Raw genomic sequence first — 23,911 nt, 5'->3', positions numbered from 1 at the left:
AGTTCGAGCCCCGCATCGGGCTCCGGGCTGATGGCTCGGAGCCTGGAGCCTGTTTCCGATTCTGTGTCTCCCTCTCTCTCTGCCCCTCCCCCGTTCAGCTCTGTCTCTCTCTGTCCCAAAAATAAAAAAAAAAAAAAAAAACGTTGAAAAAAAAATTTAAAAAAAAATAAAATAAATAAAGAGATTTTCATATGCTAAAGAAGATTTACAGAGTACTGGAGGTCTAGCTATAGTCAAGCTAAAGTATTTTTCCCTCTAGCAAAGCATTAACATTAACACAGTGGGGAGTTCCTGGTGAAATGTTCTTCTCTGCCAGCCTCAATTATTTGTCAATAAGCTGCAGGGTATCTGATAATTTAATGTTCCCTGCCATTTCCTTCTTGTCTTTCTTCCCCATATTACTATGAGGGGTGATGTGGGGGCTCCAGGAAACTGAGTCTATAGGTTTCTGGAGATTAGGCTATTGATAAGATTGCCTTTTTCTTCTAATTTACTAAGATATTTGTAAACTGATGGAGACTCATGTCCTGCATGACTGGGATCTCTATCAGTTAACCATTTGTTTTCTTTCCTTTGTTCTTGGGCAGCCAGGAGTGTCTGAGGCATGTCACACACAACTCACCTGGGGTGGGGGGAGGGGTAATACTAGCTTGTACTTGGCCCTCAGCTTGCCTTGTTCTCCCTCATCATATCACCCCTAAACAATTTTGACCCTTACATCTTTAAGGTTGTTGAAGGTGGAAGTCCCATCTTCTGTAGCTATTTCTTGCTCAGTAGGGACATAGGATGTCCCTATCCATGAGTCAATATTGATCAGTTGGGGAACATATGGAAGAGCTACAGAGGAAGAGGCAGCTGCATCCAAGGTGGACAATGAGTATGAACCTCCTTTAGTAGAAAGGATCATCCGTTGGATTGAAGTTATTGTAGTGATGGAGTCTTGTCATGACGCAGAGAGACAAGGGAGAAACAGCAAAACGTAATTAGAATAACAAGAAAGAAATGCCCAAATAAAAGTCCTTTGTAATTGATGAAAATCCTCAAGTCCAGGTGTTTAACCAATCATTAAAAGAAAGGGAGGGATTGTTTTAGGCACCAATTTGAGTATTCTGGTCAGTTAGAAATCCAGAAATATGTTATGATAATCTAGAATGTATATTGATGAAGTTTTGGGGTGGTGGTGGGTTGTCCAGAGCTGACCTCCAAGAAAGAATTCCTGAAGATGTCTTTGGTGCAAAAAGGTGGTTTTATTAAAACACAGGGACAGGACTCAGGGGCAGGAAGAGCTGCACTGGGGCTGTGATGGGTAACTGATTATATACTCTCAGGATGAAGGGTGTCATGGATAGAATAAGTCTCTAAGGTATTTTGGAAGCAAGGTTTCCAAGACCTTAAAGGGCTTCCTGTTGCTAGAGAAACACCACTTATTACCATTGAATAAAACTTCAGTCATGAGACCCTTCAGATGCATATCAGGGACATAAACTTGGAGTATGATTGCTAGCATATACCTTGGGGCAGTTGAGATAAAGGAAATAGACTTACAGGATCCTGGAGGTTGGGATAATGTTGGGCTAAGGTTCTCTTTGCCCCTAGCAAAGTGTTATTAATGAGACAGCTGAGCTCCTAAGGGAGGTCACTGCTGGTTTCAAGGACTTGCCAACAGGCTGTAGGCAGTAATAGGATTTAATTTTTCATTTGCCTAAATTTCCTATATCACCATGGCAAGCACTTAAATGCCTTTCCTTTGTTCTTGGGTAGCCAGGAGTGTTCCTTCGAGGAATACCACACATATTCCACCTAGGGGAGGGGGGATATGCCAACCTGTTTTGCCCTCAGTTTGCTACATGATCTGTCATCATATCTCCCCCAAAACAATTTTGACCTTTATATCTTAAAGATTGTTGAAGGAAGAAGGTCTCATCTTCCTTAGCTTCTTCCTGCTGAGTAGAGGCATAGAGTAGTCCCTACCTATGGGTCAATATTGGTCCCTTAGGGAACATACAGGGCAGTAAGGTGAGGCAGCTGAATCCAAGATGGACAACGTGTATGAACCACCTTGAGTAGAAAAGATCATGTGTTGACTTGAAGTTATTGCAGTGATGGAGTCTTGGCACCAGGCAGAGAGACTTGGGGAAAAACAGCAAAACCTAAGTAGAATAACTAGAAAGATTAGCTCAAATGAAAAGTCCTTTGGTAGCTAACAAAAATCCTCCAGTCCAAGAGTTTAGCCCATCACTAAGGAAAGAGAGGAATTGTTTAATGTGTCAATTTGAGTATTCATGTCAGTTAAAATCCTGAAAATTTTTTGTTATAGTCTGGAAGGTATATATACCATTTTGTTCTTATGAGAGTTTAAGTTCCCCTTGTGCAGCACTTAAAACATCTGAAGCCATTCTGTTTTGTGTAAGTGTTTTATGCATTTGGGTTATTTTGGTATTTAGCAATATAATGTTACTTTGAGAGTCATTTAAGGCCTTAACTGTGTAACAGGGAGTGTATAGCTATCATATTGACTCTGTTTTGTTTAATAAGCCAGCAGGTAATTAAAAAGAGGTACTTTTATAGAAAAAAGAAAAATACAGGTTAATGGTTAGAGCAGATAACAAACCCAGTGTCTCCTAGTACTGCCATGAGATTTTTTTAGATGTTAGGCTTGTGAGAACAGGGAGCAGGAATCAAACTGGTCTTTCTGGTTTGTAACTCAAATGTCTGTGTGATCATTTTGAATGGCTCGTTGTTATAAGGAACTGTTAGTAGAAATTGGGAAAAGAAGATGAAAAAAAAAAAGGTACAACCATCCTAAGAGAAGTTGGAGGTCTTCCACAAGTTCACAGTAATAAGAAGGCACATTAGTTTGCTCATTGAATTCCTGGGAAGGGGGTACAGGTTGTATTTTAGATACAGGAGCTCATGAAGTGTTCCCCTCTAACTTTATTGCAGTGGGAGTATATAATATGACCCAGTAGGAGCCCTTCCATTTTGGAGTTAAATTCCCTGCTGTATTAGACTTTCAACCCTTTAATAAACCAGGTGTTTTGGGTTTATATGGGGTGGGTTTCTAGTAACTGTCAGATCAGGTGTAGGAAGGATATATTTTGCATATTTATTTAGAAATTCATGAATTAACTGAGCCTCAAATGAATGATTGAATAAAGCAATATATTTTATCTGTTGATAGGTCTACAGTGAGAAGAGACTTTTCATATACAATTGGGGGAGTCCACCCCACTTTCCAGTTGCTCAAATGCTTGTATGCCCAATGGGCCCTGTTACTATTCCCACAGAATAAGAAGCAAAAGGTTGTCCATACCTGTGCTATTATGATAATTTTTCTGAAGTTTACCTCACATTGTCCAGTTAGGCAAACAACATTTAAAGACAATCAGAATTTAACATTTGTAACAGTGAGTTACTGAAACAATTTCTTTCTCTCTAAACACCCTCATTTCCAGAGATAGCCAGATCAAGACTAATTTATTTGCTTGTAAAACAAGTCCAGTTTTCATAAACTTGCCCTAATTGTTTACATAAGCTCAGCTAAAATAGTGATTGATCATATAGATCTTCTTTAATTTGCTTTCCTGTAACTTTTTATAAAGAATCTACATTGAATTTTCAGTAGCCCCTCCAGTCCAGAAGCCAAGCCAAATACTTGGCATCAAACATGCCTGCAATACCTGCAGATTTGGGTGAATTCCCCTCAACAAGGTCCCCAAGATATCCTGAGGTCCCTGCACCTGCCCAGAAGTGACATTCTTTACTCACCTGGTAAGGCTGCTGGGAACTCTGTAAGCCAGGCATCAGGTCAACATTTCCAAGGGGCTTTATTGGCTTCATGTTTCATAAAGTCAACCTTAGTTCCCTAAAGCCATATGGTCATATTGTGGTCTATGCATTTCTCTCAAATAGGACATTCCAGTCAAAGCCGTAGTAAAATAAATAGTATTTTCAATTTTACAAGGAGAATAGATTCTCACTGAACTTACACAGGTAAGTATGATGACTGTGGAAGTATACTCACTGAGACTTTTTGAATTTCAGAGGGTTCATTCAGGTAGAGAGAAAAGTTAGATGTTTCAATTTATTTACAGAGGGATACTTTATCACATTTCTGTACATTATAAATATCTTAAGAGAAAGTTTCCTTAATCTGGAAGAGCGAACATTAGAGAGCCAGCAATGTTTCCCACAAGAGTCACCAAAACTATAACCTTTCTCAGTTCATTTAGTCCCATATTACTAACTGTTGTTCAGTTCAAATGCAGTTTTTTAGTTCTGGAAATTCTTACCTGTTTTAGTTTTAGGATTTTAAAGCTGTCAAATGCCTGAATTTGTCCTAAATGCCCTTTTTATAAATCCTCTTGAAGAGGAAACACGTTTTGAAAGAGAATAAATGCAATAATTATAAGTGACAAAACTCACAAATGGACATGGTTAGCAATCTGATGAGAGTTCGTTATGATACAACTGATAGGGAAATTCAGTTATTTCTGTGATACACAACACTTTGATAATCAGAATGTGAAGTGACAACTTTATTACAAAAACATATTAAACTTTAGGGATTGCACATATCTTTGAACAGTTACAACATTTACCCAAGCAATATAAAGTAAGGTTTACCATTCTTTAACAGGGTTTACACTTAACATACCTAATAAAAAGCCCTCATTGGTCACAAAGACTTTCTTTACAATTTAATTCCTGGGAAGTTTGTCAAACCTTAGAAAGTTATAGAGCACATCTGAAATGGGATTCAGATCATTACAAATCTTAACGCTTTAAAATATTTATTTAACCAAGATGGCAATAAGAGATTCCAAAGGCAAATATGTAGGGTTATACAGTTGTTAGAAAAACTTAGCTCCTTTAACAGGGAGAAGTTTTAGCTAAGCGATCAATGACCTGATAAAGACGAAACCTAAAGCTGTGGTTTCCCGGCAGACAAAACAGAAAACAATTTTTGTATATTATTATTATTATTATTATTTATCAATATCCGAACCATCAAAAAACTTTGTCTTTTGAACAGAGAGAAATGCAGAATTTCAACCTTATACCAGTGTACTTTAAAAAATCCACTCATTGCAACTTAGTCTGTCCTAACTACATGTAAAATTCCTTTCCAAAGATTTCCTTCATGAACCTTCTACAACTTTCCTTTGCATTCAAATTTTCTCCCAAGCCCGTTTTCTCCAAACCAGTCTCATTTAGGACAGAATTACTTTCTCTTACTAAAACAAAAAATACATTTCCATTCCTTCTATCTTTTTAACACATTCCTACTTTTTTACATATAGAGTGACTTTCCTTATTTCTATCAGTCTTAATTATGTTTAGCAGAATTTTGACTCTTAGAAACCTTACTCTCCAGCTGAGACTAAGTAGGACCCAATTCTAAACTGTTACACCAGAATCCTTTAGATGCCAAATTCATGAATCAATTAAGCACAAAGCACGTTTTCCAAGACCCAAATATTCCTACTTTCTCTGCATTAAGAAGTCAAAAGCACAAATCTATGTTCAGTAATCAATGCTTTAGCACTCCATTCTATTTGGAAAAGACCTAGATATCCAATGAATTCAATCCCATTTACTCAAGTGTCAGATTTCCAAAGACTTTGCAAGCTCTCTTAACAATTATCCATGAAAAGTCTGAGATACACAAAATTAACCATTATTTTAAGTCATCTTGTTGCTAACAAATTGCAACAGAGACATGAGCTTATTTGATCTTTAGGAAACCTTGGTAGAATAAAGTTTTATATTTGATGCTGATAACTCTAAATACGTATCTATCTTAGTTAAACCAACAAACTTAAATAAGCTTAAACGTCGAATACGTTCCACCTGTGTTCACTTAAAAGACAATCAATTTGTTCCCCATTGTCACATTTTACCTGGGACACCAATGGGGGAATCTAAAGTGGGCGATCCAAGAGGGTGCTCATCGCTCCTTGACATCGTGGGTGGGAGGATGGTATAGAAGCCAGTTATGTAGGTCACACAGAGGGTGATGCAGAAACAGGAGGAGGGAGAAGGGAAGGCAGAAGAGGCGAAATGCCAGAGGCAGAGAGACAGGATTTCTGGTTCTAAACTTTGTCAGCTGGGAAAGAGGAGATGCCATGTTTGTTTGTTTGTTTGTTTTCCATCAAAGTGGAAATAGGGAGTCTGTGTCAGGCTAGAGAAGACAAGGGATTTCCCTGAAACAAAGGGAGTTTGGGCAAATGCTTGGGAATAGTCTTTAAAGTCCACGTCTCAAGGTAGACTACCCACAGTTGGCTCCAGTTATAGCCGACAACTCAGGAGAATGAGGGAGAGACTCCCACATCTATTAGGAAGAGGAACAGAGAGAAAGAGTCAGCATCCCCTTTGTCAGGGAGGGACTTTGCTTCCACTAACACCTGAGTTCCATCAGGAGGAAGCCTGTTAGGACATCCACTATGCCCGGAGGGAGTTTACTAGCCAAACACATTTGGGCAAGTGCATTCTGCAAGAGGCTTTTGGTCCAGGTCCTGACTTAGATCTGTGAAGACCTGGACCTAGGGAACCTCTGTGCATTGATTCTGTTTCCTGCAGAAGAGCTCTAGCTGCTAGATCCTACTAAGGCCATACACAGTTACATGACATCAGCCCTTTCCTAAATTTTGCAATCCAATTTGTTTCCAGTGGGTTAAAAAGGCATCCCAAGGGAGAGTCCTTGGGTACTGAGTAGAAGCTCCTGTCCTCTTCCTAGAGAGAGAAAAGTAGAGAAGGCCCATTACCACGAAAATCCAACCCCCCCACCTCCACTCCCAGGTGGCATCACCCACGCAGGATGTATCAGAGGTTCCTGAGGTATCAAACTGAGCTGAGGCATACCTTGAACCAAATTGCTATGATCACCAACCATTAAGGGCTTCTGTAGGAGGGATAGTGGTGTCCCCCCCACTTTCCCATTGTATCCTAGTCTACAAATAGGTGCCAGCAGAAGGACCTACTTTGCCTTGCTGAGAAGGCTGCAGAAACCACCATTTTTAACCCATGGAAATAACTGGAAAGGTTTTACAAAGGGGAATTGCCCAATTTTGTTACTTTATTAGTAGTTAGCAGAGGACATTGAAAACAGTGAAGACAGAAACCCATCATGATCTCAGTGACAGTCCAACACATACAGTCTTCACAGCCAACGTCCTAGGAAATGGTTCCCAGTTGAGTTTATATTCAGTCAGGTACTGGTTTTGCAGGCTTGCAGGGGAGGGCCCACAGTCAGAAGCAGCTAGGCCAGGGATGTGGATGGGATACTTTAGACCAATGAGGAGGAAACCTCACACAGGAGTCTTAAGATTTGCATCTGTGCTAGTCACTTAGGTGGCTGTCCCATGCCCAACACAGATGACCGTGTATAAGGACAGGAATAAAGAGAGGGCACAAGTTTCTGGATCTTTTTACCATTCTGGCCTGGGGATTCACTTGCAGCCAAAAGACAGGCTCTCACCTCCCCATAGAGTAGCCATGGGCTACAGGAATACAGCCTGAGCAATGGAGACAGGAAAGTGTTCTAATAAGACCAGACTCCTTGAAAAGCCCCTGAAATAAGAGCAAAGGAAGCAAAGAGAAAGTGCTCACCAAGTTTGCACTGAAGCTCTGAGTCCAGATGAAAAGACCCACACCCCACATTGGAAACCAAATGGTTAGGTTATTGAGTGGGGTGGGGAGGGTTCCAGAGCTGACAGCCAAGAAAGAATTCTTGAAGATGTCTTGGTGAAAAAAAAAAAAAAAAAAGATTTTATTAAAACATGGGGACAGGACCCATGGGCAGAAAAAAGCTGCATTGAAGTTGGGAAGAGTGACTGTTTATATACTAGGAAGTTGGGGAAGTAAAGTCAAAAGGGAAGAAGGCCTCCAGAAGGAGTCTGACATGCTAAAGAGGACTCCTAGTGGGCACTTGTACCCCAATGTTTATAGCAGCACTCTCAACAATAGCCAAATTATGGAAAGAGCCTAAATGTCCATCAACTGATGAATGGATAAAGAAATTGTGGTTTATATACACAATGGAATACTACGTGGCAATGAGAAAAAATGAAATATGGCCTTTTGTAGCAATGTGGATGGAACTGGAGAGTGTGATGCTAAGTGAAATAAGCCATACAGAGAAAGACAGATACCATTTGGTTTCACTCTTATGTGGATCCTGAGAAACGTAACATAAACCCATGGGGGAGGGGAAGGAAAAAAAAAAAAAGAGGTTAGAGTGGGAGAGAGCCAAAGCATAAGAGACTGTTAAAAACTGAGAACAAACTGAGGGTTGATGAGGGGTGGGAGGGAGGGCAGGGTGGGTGATGGGTATTGAGGAGGGCACCTTTTGGGATGAGCACTGGGTGTTGTATGGAAACCAATTTGACAGTAAATTTCATATATTAAAAAAAAAAAAAGAGGACTCCTAGTCTATCCTAGGACTTGCTATTGTCAAGCTTAGGTTGTTTTACCTCTAGTAAGGCATTTATATTAGGAATGGTAGGGGGTCCTGGGGAAATGTTGTATGTGCCTCAGTTATTTGTCACTGGGCTGCAGGGTATCAGGAAATTTAATCTTACCTGCCATTTCCTTCTTGCCTTTCTTCCTGCATCTCCATGGTGGGGAGGGTGTTAATAGGGGCTCCAGGAACCTGAGTCTATAGGCTTCTGGACACTAGACTATTGATAAAATTGTCTTTTGCTTCTAACTTACTAAGATGTTTGTAAACTGATGGAGACTCATGTCCTGCATGACTGAGATCTCTATCAGTTAACCATGTGTTTTCTTTCCTTTCCTTTGTTCTTGGGCAGCCAGAGGAATGTCACACATATCCCACCTGAGAGTGGGGGCTGGGGGGTTCTAGCTTGTACATTATGCTCCCTATTCACCCAGAGTCAACTTATCTCCAGGTCCACACCCAAAGCCCATGTGAGGGGAGCTAGTTCCCCTCCAGCAGGTGACAGAGCCAATGAGGTTTCTGGGAGTGTCATTTGAAGCCTGTCAGCCCTATGGTCAGCATCATGTCAGGCATTCAATCACCTCTGGCCCTCGAGGTGACATCTAGGAGATACTGCCCTGGGGGCTGGGTCCCTTCACTGCCTCCCATGGACAACCAAGCCCCCATGAGGAAACTGCCCCTCCCCCTCCAGGACAGTGCTAGGATCAGCCATGACAGGAGCTTACTTCTAAGGGGTTCAGTCCTAGCTCTGGGCTCCACAGTCAAGACTATGGCCAGAGATGGCAGAAGGTATCAGTGATCTCTCAAGGATGAGGCTGAGTCCTTGCACTCACTGTGACCCAAAGTACCCAGTGTCCAGAGCAGCAGGGTAGAGAGCCCTCCTTGGTTCCTGAGCCTCCCACCCCATTTCACACCATGCAGATGCATGTTCCCATTGTCCCCCACCAGGAAGGAACAGAGACTGTAGCCTCAGAGCTCTGCTATGGCAAGCTGTCCAATTTGTGGCTGCATGCCTAGCTTGGGGTTTCAGTTCATTGGGCCCGCAAGAGAGGCCAAGTCCCTTAGGGCCAGCTGAGGTCTGGGTTCACCCTGCCAATGGGACGTGGAGGTGGGAAGGGGCTGATTCATGGTGGGAATGATGGGGCTCTGGAATGCTGGGGATTAAAAGCTCACAGCCATGAAAGAATTCTTGAGGAATCTTTGGTTCAGAAAAGGTGATTTTATTAAAGCACGGGGACAGGACTCTTGGGCAGAAAGAGCTACACTGGGGTTGTGAAGAGTGACTGGTTATATACCATGGGGTTGGGGGACATAAAGTCAAGAGGAAGTTTCTAAAGGGATTTTCATATGCTCAAGTAGACTCTCACATTACTGGAGGCCTGGATGTTGTCAAGCTAAGTAAGGTTGTTTTGCTTTCTAGCAAAGCATTAACATTCAGACGGTAAGGAATTCCTGGAGAAATGTTATACTCTGTGTGTGCCTCAAGTGTTTGTCAAAATGGGCTGCAGGTCATAATGAAATTTAATTCCATCTCCCATTTTCTTCTTGCCATTGTTCCCCATATGACTATGGAGGGAGGGCGATATTTGGACTCCAGGAAAAACTATGGAGTGTAGTTTTCTGGAGATTAGGCTCTTGGTAAGATTCCCCTTTTCTCCTAATTTATAGGACATAGGTAAACTGATGGAGGACTGTGTTCTCTATCACTTAACCATTTGATTTCTTTCCTTTCCTTTGTTCTTGGGTGTCCAGGAGTGCCTGAGGAATGTCACACAGATCCCACCTGGGGGGAGGGGAGCATGCTAGCATGTGTTTTCCCCTCAGCTTGCCTTATGTTCCCTCATCAGGAACATTCCCCAGTAGGCCTTCGGTGGTAGGGGGAGGGGAAGGGTTTTTCACCCTGTGCCATGGCCTAGGGTGGGTCCCTGGGAGGGCCAGGATCTGGGCTCCATGAGCAGCACAGGGTACACTCTGTCCTTCCCTACCAGGAATGTCCCTTTGGGTTGCCTCCTTTTCCCTGTCCCTTTGGAGAAGCACAAAGCAGCTTGGGCTCTGTTGGTTTGAGGCATTCTCTGCTTTCATCAGGTGCAGGATGGGGGTCCCACCACACTTACCCCACCGTGCACTTGGGCCCCAGAGAGAGGCTCTTGGAGGTCAGAGATGACAGCTGGTCCAGATCAGAGACCCTTTTCCTCACACAGTGCTAACCAGGGAGAAGAGAGGGTGGAGGGAGTCAGTGTCCTTGCCAGAGATGTGGAGATATGGGGAATGCATCCTCCAGCCTCCTGGACCTTCCTGCCCCTCATCTTGCATAATCCTGACCTGAGGGAAAGGGCAGAGAGCTTGCCATGATCCTCAGCATGAGTTGCTGGCAATTGCCTCACCCTTCCAGGATTTGGCAAAGGATAAGTTGCTCCACCCTGGGTGAGCCATTGGACACAGAGACCATAAATAGTATCCCCCCAGAAGGCTCCTCACTCATCCCCTTTCAGGTAACATCTGGAATGTTGCCTGCTTCTTTGGCCCTGAAGTCATGGCCCTAAATCTCTTGTGGCTGGGCCTTGCCCTGCTGGGGGCCCTGCAGACCCAAGCTCAGGACTCCACCCCAAACCCTATTCCAGCCCCACCTCTACTCAGGGTCCCTCTGCAGTCTGACTTCCAGAATGAGAAGGTAAGTGACCTGGAGGGGCAGCTGCAGGCAGGCCCTGGAAAGAATGTGAACAGAGGAGAGGAAAGGCAGTATGGGCTCAGGCTTTAGCTCAGTCTGCCCTTGGGTTCCCTCATGGTAGGAACACTTCATGCCCCCATCTGTATGCAACCTTGCTGACAAGAGGGTCAGCTGAACTGAACTACACTGGGTCACACTCTCTTCCATAATCCCCACCAGTCCATGCAAGGTGGGAACATTTTCAGGCCTTCTACATGATGAGAAAACTGAGACTCATGGTTGCCAGCTGGCCACTTGCCAAGTGTCACCCTGTCCCTGACACACTCAGGGCTCCAGCCTGTCCTGATGGGCTCCAGCTTCTCCTGGCTTTATCAGAGCAGCCTGATGGCCAGTCTGGGTTCCTCCAGCCCAGGTGAGGGACATCTTGTTCATGGTAGGCTGCCTAGAGGTGCCTGCAGGGATGGAGCAGGAGGTCCCCTTGGGGCATCTTCTTGCTCTGCCTATCATCAGTTCCCATTGTAGTTCCAGGGGAAATGGTACGTTTTAGGATTGGCAGGGAACGAATTTAATAAAGAAAAACACAGCCAGTTGAAGATGTATACTGCCACCTACGTGCTGAACGAAGACAACAGCTACAATGTCACCTCTACCGTGGTCTGGTGAGAGCTACCACCTACTAGGGGAACATGTGGGGCCTAGAGGGCTGCCCTGGGAGTCCAAGAGGCATACTGAAGACATAGCCAAGGGGTGACCAAAGCTGAAAGATGATCATTCATCCTATGCTGGATCCGTGTATTTATTTCTTCTTTCATTCACTAGATCAACATTTCTTGGTCACTTCAGCACAGACACAGAACAGTAATGGGGATGGACAAAGGTGGTCATCAGTGACAAGACAAAGAGAACTCGGGGTATCCTAGAATGGGAGGAGGGTTGCTCGATCCAGCCTGGGATCCTATCTAGGGCTTTGTCAAGGGCTTCCAGGGAGGTGATCTGTGGATCAGGCCTTGAGAAAACAACCTGCGTCAGAAGGAGGTTTGGGACCTTCATGACAGGGCTGGTGGACTGATGCAGAGAGAGCCACTTCTTCAAGAAACAGCAAGACATCTCATGGCTGTCCTGAGCAGGAGCTGATGAGTGGTCTGGAGAGGGGCGGTGACCACAGTGTCGGGGGGCCTCGGGTACTGGTGAGGAGTGGGTGTGGCTGCAGCAAGAAGAGGAATGATGATGTGCAGCCCAGGAGGCTGATCAAGTCATAGGTGGGAGATGACCAGAGTACCAGAGTGGGGGCAGATTAGGACCTAGAGAAAGGAGCCAAGGATTATCCAGCTCCTCTCACTTTCTGGCCCTTTACTTGGGTGGGGCTCTTGCATCTGTCATGGAAAGAGCAGAAGAAAGAAACACAGGTGTGGGGAGATCAGGCCTCGGGTGCTATGGGTCCAGATGGGACACAGGTGAGAGGTCAGGGTTGGCCCAACAACTAAGGGAGTCTTTGGCATCCAGCAGATTACAGCCTCAGTGGTAATTCCCCCAGGAGAGGTTACAGCAGGAGCCTACAAGATTAGAATAGGGGACAGGTGCACCTGGGTGGTTCAGTTGATTAAGTGTCCAACTTTGTCTCTGGTCATGATCTCACGGTTTGTCGGTTTGAGCCCCGCATAGGGTTCTGTGCTGACACCTCAGAGCCTGGAGCCTGCTTTGGATTCTGTGTCTCCCTCTCTTTCTGCCCTCCTCCACTCTTGCTCTGTCTCTCTCTTTCTCAAAAATGAACATCTAGAAAAAGTTAAAAAAAAAAAAAAAGAATAAGGGACAAATGCCACATGTGGGGGAAGACAGTATAGAGGGAAGGTGACCAAGGGGAAACAGCCCAGAAGAAGGAAGGACAACAGGTGCTGGAGGGAGAGTCTGAGCAGGTCAGATGACTCAGGGCAGAGTTGGCAGGGACAGGCAGGGATAGGCTCAGTGGGAAAGAGCCAGGCCCATACCAGGGGTGGGGTTTGAGTCTCCTGCTGTGGCATGGTGGGCTGTCACCTTCTTACCCACCCATCTGTTTTTTGCACAGGGACCAGAACTGTGACCACTGGACCAAAATTTTCATTCCAAATTTGCATCTAGGCCAATTCAACCTGAGCAATATTGAGCGTGAGTCCTGAGTGGGGTGCATCTCCAGGGCCCCAGACCTCCCTGCCCCTCCACACAGACACCAAACTGTGGAGGCCAGGGAGGAATCAATATCTCCCTCTGCCTGGCCAGGGCATGCTGATCCCTCACCATCCACCATGCAGGTTACACTGGAACGCAGAACTACACTACCCGAGTGGTGACCACAAACTACAACCAGTTTGCCATACTGTACTTCAAGAAAGTTTTCAACAACCAGGAGTACATCAAGGTTACACTCTATGGTGTGTCTTACCCCCTCTGAAACCTGGCTCTTGTTCATGCTGGGGGAAAAGAGGCCCATCACATCCAGTCCTCACATCCCCTTTACTCTGAGTCCCTGGGTGGTGGGACAGGGGTCTTTCCACAGAACCTTTCGTGAGAAAGGGGTCTGAGGTTTCATTCACATGTTCAACAATATTTATGGAACTTTTGCCAGCCACTAACCAGCCATCTTGCCCACAGGGAGGAACAAGGACCTGCCTTCTGTGCTGAAGGAAATCTTCATCAGTTTTGCCAAATCCCTGGGACTCACCGAAGACCACATCATCTTCCCTATCCCCATCGGTAGTCACCAGTTGGGAAGAGAGGAAGGGCACTTGGGGACTAGCCAGGTCTGATGTTGCCTCACTAGGGAAGGGGGTAGAGGAGGGACCCAGGTCCCTGCTACAGTTACTGGAGCCCCAGGAGCCACTTCAGGTTCAGGAAGACCCTGCCACACCCAGGGTTCTGGTTCCCAAATATTCCTCCTTCACAATAGCTCAGGCCTGCCCACATGAGAATTACACATCTGGGGCCAAGTTTCCTCAGTCTCCTTGCCTGGTCACTTCTCCCTTTGCCCAGGCTCGTTTCTCCTGGGCCACCTCCCTTTTGCCCTGGGGCTGGCTCACTACTGACTTGGGAGGTGCCCTTGTCTTCAGGCAGCTTGGCCTGCGCAAGTGCCTCCCCAAGGCTGAGGGTCTGTCAGGACTCAGCAGGCAAACAGGCAGAAGGCTTGGTGCCCAATCAGAACTGTGGCTGGGCCACACCTGCCTCCTTTGGAGAATGGGTGTCACCCAGGTCTTCTTGTCCTCAAGCCTCTCCCTCAGTCCCCTGCACCATCATCCATCATTCTGCTATACCATCCGTGAGGGGATCCCCAGAGCTTCTGTAGCTGGGCCAACCTAGGGCCAAGGCAGCCCAGAGGCAGTGCAGGGGCCCTAGAGGTCAGGGATCCCACAAACACATCTCTGCCCATGCTGACCACTCTGTCTCCCACAGATGAGTGCATGGATAAATGAGCAAGTGTGCGGTAAGTATGGCTGCAGAGGGGGCTGATGGGAGCCATGGTGCAGCTGGAGGGGGGTCCCAGGTCTGCCTTTGTCCCACCTGCCCAGCACTGCTACCCTCTCTATTCCCCTGACTCCCTCTCAGGTGCCCTTTGGCTCTCTCTACCCCATCCCCTCCCACTGCTGTCTGCCCAGGGTACCGCCCAGATGTTCCCACCAGCCTGGAAACCACTGAGAGAACCAGGGGACCCTTCTCACTGCACAGCCCACCAGCTGCTCCCCAGCTGCCCAGCTGACAGAACCCCTCCTTGGTTGCTAAATAAACATATGTCCCCCGGTCCCCATTCTGTGTTCCTTGACCTCTGGGCCATCTGAGAGGGAAAAGAGCAAAAGGCAGGCTCCTATTAGCATCACTCCCAGAAACTGTGATCCCTAGAAAGGGATGAAGGCCATAGAAGCAGAGTCCAGTCTGACTGAACGCTTCTAGCTCCCAACTCCAGGCCCAACCCCACACCAGCAGCAGCCCTCACTTGCCCCTGCCTCCTAGCACACTGAGGGGCCACATCTCACATCTCACACCCATATTCAGCCACCAGCTGAGTGGTCCAATGGCAGAGGCCCAGCCAGAGCCAGGCAGCTTGGAGAGGGTTGGGGGGCTGAGTTGCTGGCACCCCCACTTCACCCGTGATGAAGTGCTGGGGTGATGGGGGGGGGGGTTCTGGAGCCAAGGGCCAAGAAAGAATTCTTGAAGACATCTTTGGTGCAAAAATGTGATTTTATTAAAGCACAGGGACAGGATCCATGGACAGAAAGAGCTATATTGGGACTGTGAGGAGTGACTGGTTATACACCACAGCCATGGAAGAGGTAGTCAAGGGAAGTTTTCTAAGAGATGTTAATATGCTAAAGAAGATTTACAGAATACTGGAGGCCTAGCTATTGTCAAGCTAAGATATTTTTCCCTCTAGCAAAACATTAACATTAAGACAGTAGGGATTTCCCTATGAAATAGTCTTCTCTGCCAGCCTCAGTTATTTGTCAATGGGCTGGAAGGTATCTGGAAATTTAATGTTACCTGCTATTTCCTTCTTGCCTTTCTTCCCCATATTACTATGAGGGGTGATGTGGGGGCTCCAGGAAACTGAATCTATAGGTTTCTGGAGATTAGGCTATTGATAAGATTGCCTTTTTCTTCTAATTTACTAAGATACTTGTAAACTGATGGAGACTCATGTCCTGCATGACTGGGATCTCTATCAGTTAACCATTTGTTTTCTTTCCTTTCCTTTGTTCTTGGGCAGCCAGGAGTGCCTGAGGCATGTCACACACAACTCACCTGGGGTGGGGGGAGGGTAATACCAGCTTGTACTTTGCCTTCAGCTTGACTTTTGCTCCCTCAACATAACACCCCTAAACCATTTTGACCTTTACATCTTTAAGGTTGTTGAAGATGGAAAGTTTCATCTTCTGTAACTTCTTATTCAGTAGAGGTGTAGAAATGTCCCTAACTATGAGTCAATATTGATCAGTTGGGGAATATATAGAAGAGTTACAGAAGGCAGAGGCAGCCACATCCAAGGTGGACAATGAGTATGAACCTCCTTGAGTAGAAAGGATCATCTGTTGACTTGAAGTTACTGTAGTGATGGAGTCTTGTCACCAGACAAAGACATGGGAGAAACAGCAAAACATAATTAGAATAGAAAAAAGAATTGTCCAAAAAAAGTCCTGTGTAATTGATGAAAATTCTCAAGTCCAGGAGTTTCGCCAATCATTAAATGAAAGAGGGGGATTGCTTAAAGCACCAATTTGAGTATTCAGGTCAGTTATAAATCCAGAAATATGTGTGTGATAATCTATAATGTGTATTGAAGTTTTGGGGTATTGGTAGGGTGGTCCAGAGCCAACAGCTAAGAAAGAATTCCTGAAGATGTCTTTGGTGCAAAAGGTGCACCAAAGTTGCAAAAAGGTGCAAAAAGGTGCAAAAAGGTGATTTTATTAAAGCACAGAGACAGGACCCAGGGGCAGGAAGAGCTGCACTGGGGTTGTGATGGGTAACTGATTATATAGCATATATCCCTACCCATCAGGGATAGATTAAGTCTCTAAGGTATTTTGGAAGCAAGGTTTCCAGGACCTTGAGGGGCTCCCTGTTGCTAGGGAAACACCACTTATTACCATTGAATAAAACCTTGGTCATGAGACTCTTCAGCATATCAGGGTCATAAACTTGGAATATGATTGCCAGCATATAATTCATGGCAGTTTAGATCAAGGAAATAGACTTACAGGTCCTGGAAGCTGGGATAATGGTAACCTAAGGTTCTCTTTGCCCCTAGCAATGGGTCATTAAGGAGGAAGCTGAGCTCCTAGAGTTAGGTCACTCTGCTGTTTTCAAGGACTTGCCTATAGGCTGTAGGCAGAAAGAGGATTAATTTTTCATTTGTCTTAGTTTCCTACATCGCCATGGCAAGCACTTAAACACCTTTCCTTTGTACTTGGGTAGCCAGGAGTGTTTGAGGAATACCACACATATTCCACCTGGGGGAAGGGGATATGCCAGCCTGTTTTGCCCTCAGATTGCTCCACGCTCCCTCATCATATCCCCCCCTGAACAATTTTGACCTTTATATCTTAAGGCTGTTGAAGGAAGGTCTCATCTTCTATAGCTTCTTTCTGCTGAGTAGGGGCATAGAGTTGTCCCTACCTATGGGTCAATATTGGTCCCTTAGGGAACATACAGGGCAGTTAAGGTGAGGCAGCTGAATCCAAGGTGGACAACGTGTATGAACCACCTTGAGTAGAAAGGATCATGTGTTGGCTTGAAGTTATTGTAGTAATGGAGTCTTGGTACCAAGCAGAGAGACTTGGGAGAAAACAGCAAAACCTAAGTAGAATAACTAGAAAGATTAGCTCTCATTAAAAGTCCTAACAAAGCTAACAAAAATTCTCCAGTCCAAGACTTTAACCCATCACTAAGGAAAAAGAGGGATTGTTTAATGTGCCAAGTTGAGTATTCATGTTAGTAAGAAATCCATAAATATTTTTGTTGTAGTGTGGAATGTATACACAGCATTTTGTTCTTATAAGAGTATAAGTTCCACCTTGTGCAGCACTTAAAACATCTAAAGCCATTCTGTTTTGTAGAAGTGTTTTATGAATTTGAGTTATTTTAGTATTTAGTAATATAATGGTATTTTGAGAGTCATTTAAGGCCTTAACCGTGTAACACATGGTGTATAGCCATCATATAGACTCTGTTTTGTTTAGTAAGCCAGGCGGTAATTAAAAACAGTACTTTTTTTTTTTTACTTTTTTTTTTTTTTACCGTTTATTTATTTTTGAGACAGAGAGAGACAGAGCATGAACAGGGGAGGGGCAGAGAGAGAGGGAGACACAGAATCCGAAACAGGCTCCAGGCTCTGAGCTGTCAACACAGAGCCCGACATGGGGCTCGAACTCACGGACCGCGAGATCATGACCTGAGCCGAAGTCGGACGCCTAACCGACCAAGCCACCCAGGCGCCCCTAAAAACAGTACTTTTATAAAAACAAGAAAAATACTGGTTAATGGTTAGAGCAGATTATAAATCCAGTGTCTCTCAGTACTGCCAGTGAGATTTTTCAGATATTAGGCTTGAAACATCCTCGGATGCTTCTGGGAACAGGCAGCAGGAATCTGACTGGTTTTTCCGGTTTGTAACTGAAAGTCTGTGGTGATCCTTTTGAATGGCCCATTGCAAGAAAGAACTGTTAGTAGAAATTGGGAAAGGAAGATGAAAAAGAAAGGTACAACCATCCTAAAAGAAGTTTGATGTCTTCCACAGGTTCACAGGAATAAAGGCAGATTCATTTACTCATTGAATTCCTGGAAAGGGGATATAGGTCTTATTTTAGATAGAGGAGCCCATGAAGTGTTCTCCTCCAACTTTATTGCAGTGGGAGTATATAATATACCCAGTAGGGGTCCTTCCATTTTGGAGTTAAATCCTCTGCTGTATTAGACTTTCAATCCTTTAATAAACCAGGTGTTTTGGGTTTACATGGAGTGGGTTTCTAGCAACTGTCAGATCAGGTGGAGGGAGGATATGGTTGGCATATTTAGAGATTTAGGAATTAACCTGGCCTCCAGTAAATAATAAAGCACTATAGTCTTTATCTATTCATAGGTCTACAGTGAGAAAATCTTTGCATACAATTATTGGAGGAATCCATCCCATTTTCCAGTTATTTAAATAATCATACGCCCACGGGGACTTATTGTCTCCACTGAATAACAAGCACAGAAAATTTTCTATACATGAAATATTGTGACAATTTTTCTGAAGTTTAGCTCAAGGTATCTAGTTTAGGAAAACAGCAAACATTTAAAGACAATCAGAACTAGAAATTAACATCCAGAGAGCTGCGTTATGAAAACGTAGTTTTTCTCTCTAAAAACCCTCATTTCCACAGATAGCAAATCAAGACTAATTCGTTTGCAGAACAAGTCCAGTTTTAAGAAACTTTGCCTAAGCAAAGCCCAGCAAGAGTAGTGATTGATCCTAAGAATCTTTAAAGTTTGCTTTGCTGGAACCTTTTATAAGGAATCTCCAGATTGAACTGGAGACTGAACTGATTGGCCTCTCCAGGCCAGAAGCCAAGCCAAGTACTTTCATCAGACAGGCCTGCAATACTTGTAGATTTGGGTAAATTCCTCTCCAGGAGGTCCCCAAGATATCCTGAAGTCCCTGCACCTGCCCAGAGTGACATTCTTTACTCATCTGGTAAGTCTGCTGGGAAGGCATCAGGCCAACATTTCCAAGGGGCTTTATTGGCTCCATGTTTCACAAAGTCAATCTTAGTTCCTTAAAGCCACATGGTCATATCAGGTCTAATCATGTCTCTCAAATTGGACATTCCAGCCAAAGCCCTGTTAAACAAACAAACAAACAAACAAACAAAAACATTATTTCCAATGGTGTGCTGTTACAGGGAGAACAGATTCTCACTGAACTTATGCAGGTAAGTATGATGGCTGTGGAAGTATACTCAGAGACTTTTTGAATTTCAGAGGGTTCATTCAGGTAGAGAGAAAAGTTAGATGTTTCAATTTATTTACAGAGGGATATTTTATCACATTTCTGTACATTATACATATCTTAAGAGAAGGTTTCCTTAATCTGGAAGAGCAAACATTAGAGATCCAGCAATGTTTTCAACAAGGGTCACAAAAACTATAACCTTTCTCAGTTCATTTAGTCCCATATTACTAATTGTTGTTCAGTTCAAGTGTAGCTTTTTAGTTCTGGACATTCTTACCTATTGTAGTTTTAGGATTTTAAAGCTGTCAAATACCTGAATTTGTCCTAAAAGCCCTTTTAATAAATCTCCTGGAAGAGGAAACATGTTTTGTAAGAGAATAAGTACAATAATTATAAGTGACAAAACTCAAAAATGGACATGGTTAACAATCTGATGAGAGTTCGTTATGATACAATTGACAAGGAAATTCGGTTACCTGTGATACATGATACTTTAATAATCAGAATGTCAATTGACAACCTTATTACCAAAATATATTAAAACTTTGGGAAATGCATATATATTTGAACAGTTATAGCATTGAGCCAAGCAATATTATCTAAGTTGTACCTTATTTAACAGGGCTTTTCTCTTAACATACCAAATAAAAAGGTCTCCATGGTCAAAAAGACTTTCTTTTCAGTTTCAGTCCTGGGAAGTTTGTTAAACTGTAGAAAGTTATACAGCTATTTGCAATAGGATTAGAGAACATTTCACATCTTAAGGCTTTAAAATATTTATTTAACCAAGATGGCAATAAGAGATTCCAAAGGCAAATATGTAGGGTGATATAGTTGTTAGCAAAACTTAGCTCCTTTAAACAGTGAGAAGTTTTAACTAATGATCAGAGACATGATAAAGATGAAACCTAAAGCTGTGGTTTTCCCGGCAGACAAAAGAGAAAACAAACCTTTCTATATTATTATTATTATTATTATTTTATCAACAGCCAAACCATCAAAAAAAAAACCTTTGTTTTTGAACACAGAGAAAAGCAGAATTTTAACCTTATACGAGGTTTCCTTTTAAAAACCCATTCATTGCAACATAGTCTGTCCTAACCACACATAAAGTTCCTTTCCAAAGATTTCCCTTCATGAACTTTCTACAACCTTCCTTTGCATTCAGATTTTGTCCCAGGCCATTTTTCTCCAAACCAGTCTCGTTTAGGACAAAATTACTCTTTTACCTGCAAGAAAAAAAAATATATTTCCATTCCTTCTTTTTTACACATTCATACTTTTTTACATATAGAGTTGCTTTCCTTATTTCCATCAGTCTTAATTACATTTAGCAGAATTTTGACTCTTAGCAACCTTGGTCTCCAGCTGAGACTAAGTAGTAACCATTTGTAAACTGTTACACCGGAATCCTTTAGATGGCAAATTCATGAATCAATTAAGCATAAACCATGTTTTCCAATAGACCCAAATGTTCTTAGTTTCTCTGCAGTAAGAAGTCAAAAACAAAAACCTACATTCAGTAACCAATGCTTTAGCACTCCATTCTATTTGGGAAAGACCTGGATATCCAATGAATTCAATCCCGTTTATACAAGTGTCAGATTACCAAAGACTCTCAAAACTCTCTCAACAATTATCCATGAAAACTCTGAGATACACAAAATTACCCTTTATTTTAAGTCATCTTTTTGCTAACAAATTGCAACAGAGACAACATGAGCTTCTTTGACCTTTAGGAAACATTGGTAGAAAAAAAGTTTCATATTTAATGCTGATAACTCTAAATACAAGTCTATCTTAATTAAACCAGCAAACATAAATAAGGTTAAACACTGAATACGTTCCACCTGCGTCCACTTAAAGGACAATCAGTTTGTTCCCCATTTTCCCTTTTTCACCTGAGACAGCAGTGGGGGAATCTGAAGTGGGTGCTCCAAGGAGGTGCTCATTGCTTCTTGACATCGCAGGTGGGAGGATGGTATAGAAGCCAGTTATGTAGGTCACACAGGGGGTGATGTAGAAACAGGAGGACGGGGGAGGGGAAGGCAGAAAAGGTCAAGTGCCAGAAAGCAGAGAAAGAGGATTCCTGGTTCTAAACCTTGTCAGCTGGGTAAGAGGAGACCCCATGTTTGTTTGTTTGTTTGATTGATTTCCACCAAAGTGGAAATAGGGAGTCTATGCACAGATCATTTCTCAGCAACAAAGGAAGTTTGGGCAACTGCTTGGAAATATTCTTTAAAGCACACATCCCGAAGTAGACTAACCATAGTTGGCTCCAATTTTAGCTGTTAACTCAGGAAATGAATGAGGGAGAGGTCCCCACATCTATTAGGAGGAGGAACAGAGAGAGTCAGCATCCCCTTTGTCAGGGATGGCCTGTGTCTCCTCTAGCACCTGAGTTCCATTAGGAGGAGGCCAAAAGGGCATCCGCTATGTCAGGAGGGAGTTTACTAGCCAAAACACATTAGGGCAAATACATTCTGCAAGAGGCTTTTCGGTCCTGGTCCTGACTTAGGTGAAGACCTGGGCCTAGGGTACCTCTGTCCATTGATCCTGTTTCCTGCAGAAGAGATCTAACTGCTAGATCCTACTAAGGCTATGCACAGTTACAGGACATCAATCCTTTCCTAAATTTTGCAATCCAAATTGTTTCCAGTGGGTTAAAAAGGCATTCCAAGGGACAGTCTTTGGGGACTGAGGAGAAGCTCCCGTCCTTTTCCTAGGGAGAGAAAAGTAGAGAAGGTCAATTACCACAAAATATCCCACCCAACTCACAGGTGGGGTCCCCTGTGAAGGATATATCAGGGGTTCCTGAGATGTCAAAGCAACCTGAGGTGTACCTGGCACCAAATCACTCTGATCACTGACAAGATGCTAAGGCCCTCTGTGGGAGGGATGCTGGCATCCCTCTGCTTTCCCATTGCATCCTAGGCCACAAATAGGTGCCAGCATATGGGCCTAGTTTGCCTTGCTGGGAAGGCTGAAGAAACCACCGTTTTCAACCCCTGGAAAACACTGGGAAAGTTTTACAAGGGGGAATTGCCCAATTTTGTAATTTAAGTAGTAGTAGAGAACATTGACCAAAAACAGTTAAGACAGAATCACATCTTGATCTAAGTGACATTCCAACACTTACAGTCTTTAGAGCCAACTTCCTAGGAAATGGTCCTCAGTTGAGTTTTAATTCAATCAGGTACTGGTTTCACTACCAACAGGGGAGGTCCCACAGCCAGAAATGGCTAGAACAGGGATTTGGAGGGGATCACGTAAGACCAACGAGGAGGAAACCTCACATGGGAGTCTTAAGATTGGTAGCGGTTCTAGTCACATAAGTGGCTGTCTGGTGCCCAGGACAGACAAAAAGACAAACACATGTATGCAAAACACATATGTTGTATAACACAGTCACACATCTATATACTCATTCTCTCTCTCTCTCTCTCTCTCTCTCTCACACACACACACACACGCGCGCGCATGCACACGGACAGAACTTTTGGGCAGAAAGAGAGCTACACTGGGGTTGTGAAGAGTGACTGGTTATATTGTTGGAGAAGTGAATAAAGTACCCAGGGGCACCTGGGTGGCTCAGTCGGTTAAGCGTCCAACTTCAGCTCAGGTCACGATCTTGCAGTCTGTGAGTTCGAGCCCTGCGTCAGGCTCTGGGCTGATGGCTCAGAGCCTGGAGCCTGCTTCCGATTCTGTGTCTCCCTCTCCCTCTACCCCTCCCCCGTTCATGCTCTGTCTCTCTCTGTCTGAAAAATAAATAAAAACATTAAAAAAAATTTTTTTTTTAAAAGGGGGAAAGCCCAGAGCCCCCTAAGCAAAGGACCAATGTGCATACTGCAAAGAGAAGGGACACTGGAAGAATGAATGTCTGAATTGGAAGGGACCCTCAAAACCCAGCTGATATTGGGAAGAACCTTGAGGCCAGAACCTCGTTGGTCTGGCCGGGGTAGAATCGGACTAAGGGGGACCAGGCTCTTTCTCGCTTGGCTCCCATGAGCCCACGGTCGAAATGAAGGTAGGGGGGCGAACAATAACTGTCATGGTTGACACTGGGGCTGAATACTCCATTGTTACTTCCCCGGTGGTGCCCTTAAGCCAAAAGACAGCAACCATACTTGAGGCTACTGGGACACGGGAGATCCAGCAGCCCTTCTGTCAAGCTCGACAATGTGAACTTGGGGGTCACAAGGTCTGGCATGAGTTCCTCTACTTACCTGACTGCCCAATTCCTCTCCTGGGCTGGGATCTGCTCTCCAAACTTGGGGCCCAGATAACTTTTGAACCCACTGGACACACTAGCCTCCAATTAAACCCAAGG

The 23,911-nt window shown here is 44.0% G+C and overlaps 1 protein-coding gene across 5 annotated transcripts in view; it reads left to right on the top strand.

Moving 5' to 3' along the window:
- Nucleotides 1-23,911, top strand: part of LOC131491273 (neutrophil gelatinase-associated lipocalin-like) — a 107,864-nt gene that overhangs the window by 60,030 nt on the left and 23,923 nt on the right. Inside the window, exons 1-7 of one of the 5 annotated variants that reach the window (XM_058693982.1) lie at nt 10,929-11,132; nt 11,652-11,788; nt 13,192-13,271; nt 13,415-13,534; nt 13,755-13,856; nt 14,550-14,580; nt 14,753-14,891. In XM_058693982.1, coding sequence (XP_058549965.1) covers nt 10,995-11,132; nt 11,652-11,788; nt 13,192-13,271; nt 13,415-13,534; nt 13,755-13,856; nt 14,550-14,569 — 597 coding nt within the window. In that variant the 5' untranslated portion in view covers nt 10,929-10,994 and the 3' untranslated portion in view covers nt 14,570-14,580; nt 14,753-14,891. Of the gene's footprint in view, nt 1-10,928; nt 11,133-11,651; nt 11,789-13,191; nt 13,272-13,414; nt 13,535-13,754; nt 13,857-14,549; nt 14,581-14,702; nt 14,892-23,911 lie in introns of those variants that run through there. The other 4 variants (XM_058693983.1, XM_058693981.1, XM_058693980.1 and 1 more) reach the window with 4 other exon arrangements.

This window comes from Neofelis nebulosa, chromosome 12, assembly GCF_028018385.1.
Source record: "Neofelis nebulosa isolate mNeoNeb1 chromosome 12, mNeoNeb1.pri, whole genome shotgun sequence".
NCBI classification, from domain to species: domain Eukaryota; kingdom Metazoa; phylum Chordata; class Mammalia; order Carnivora; family Felidae; genus Neofelis; species Neofelis nebulosa.
The sequence above is the reverse complement of the archived record's forward strand: the minus strand, read 5'-3'. Positions and strand labels throughout refer to the sequence as shown.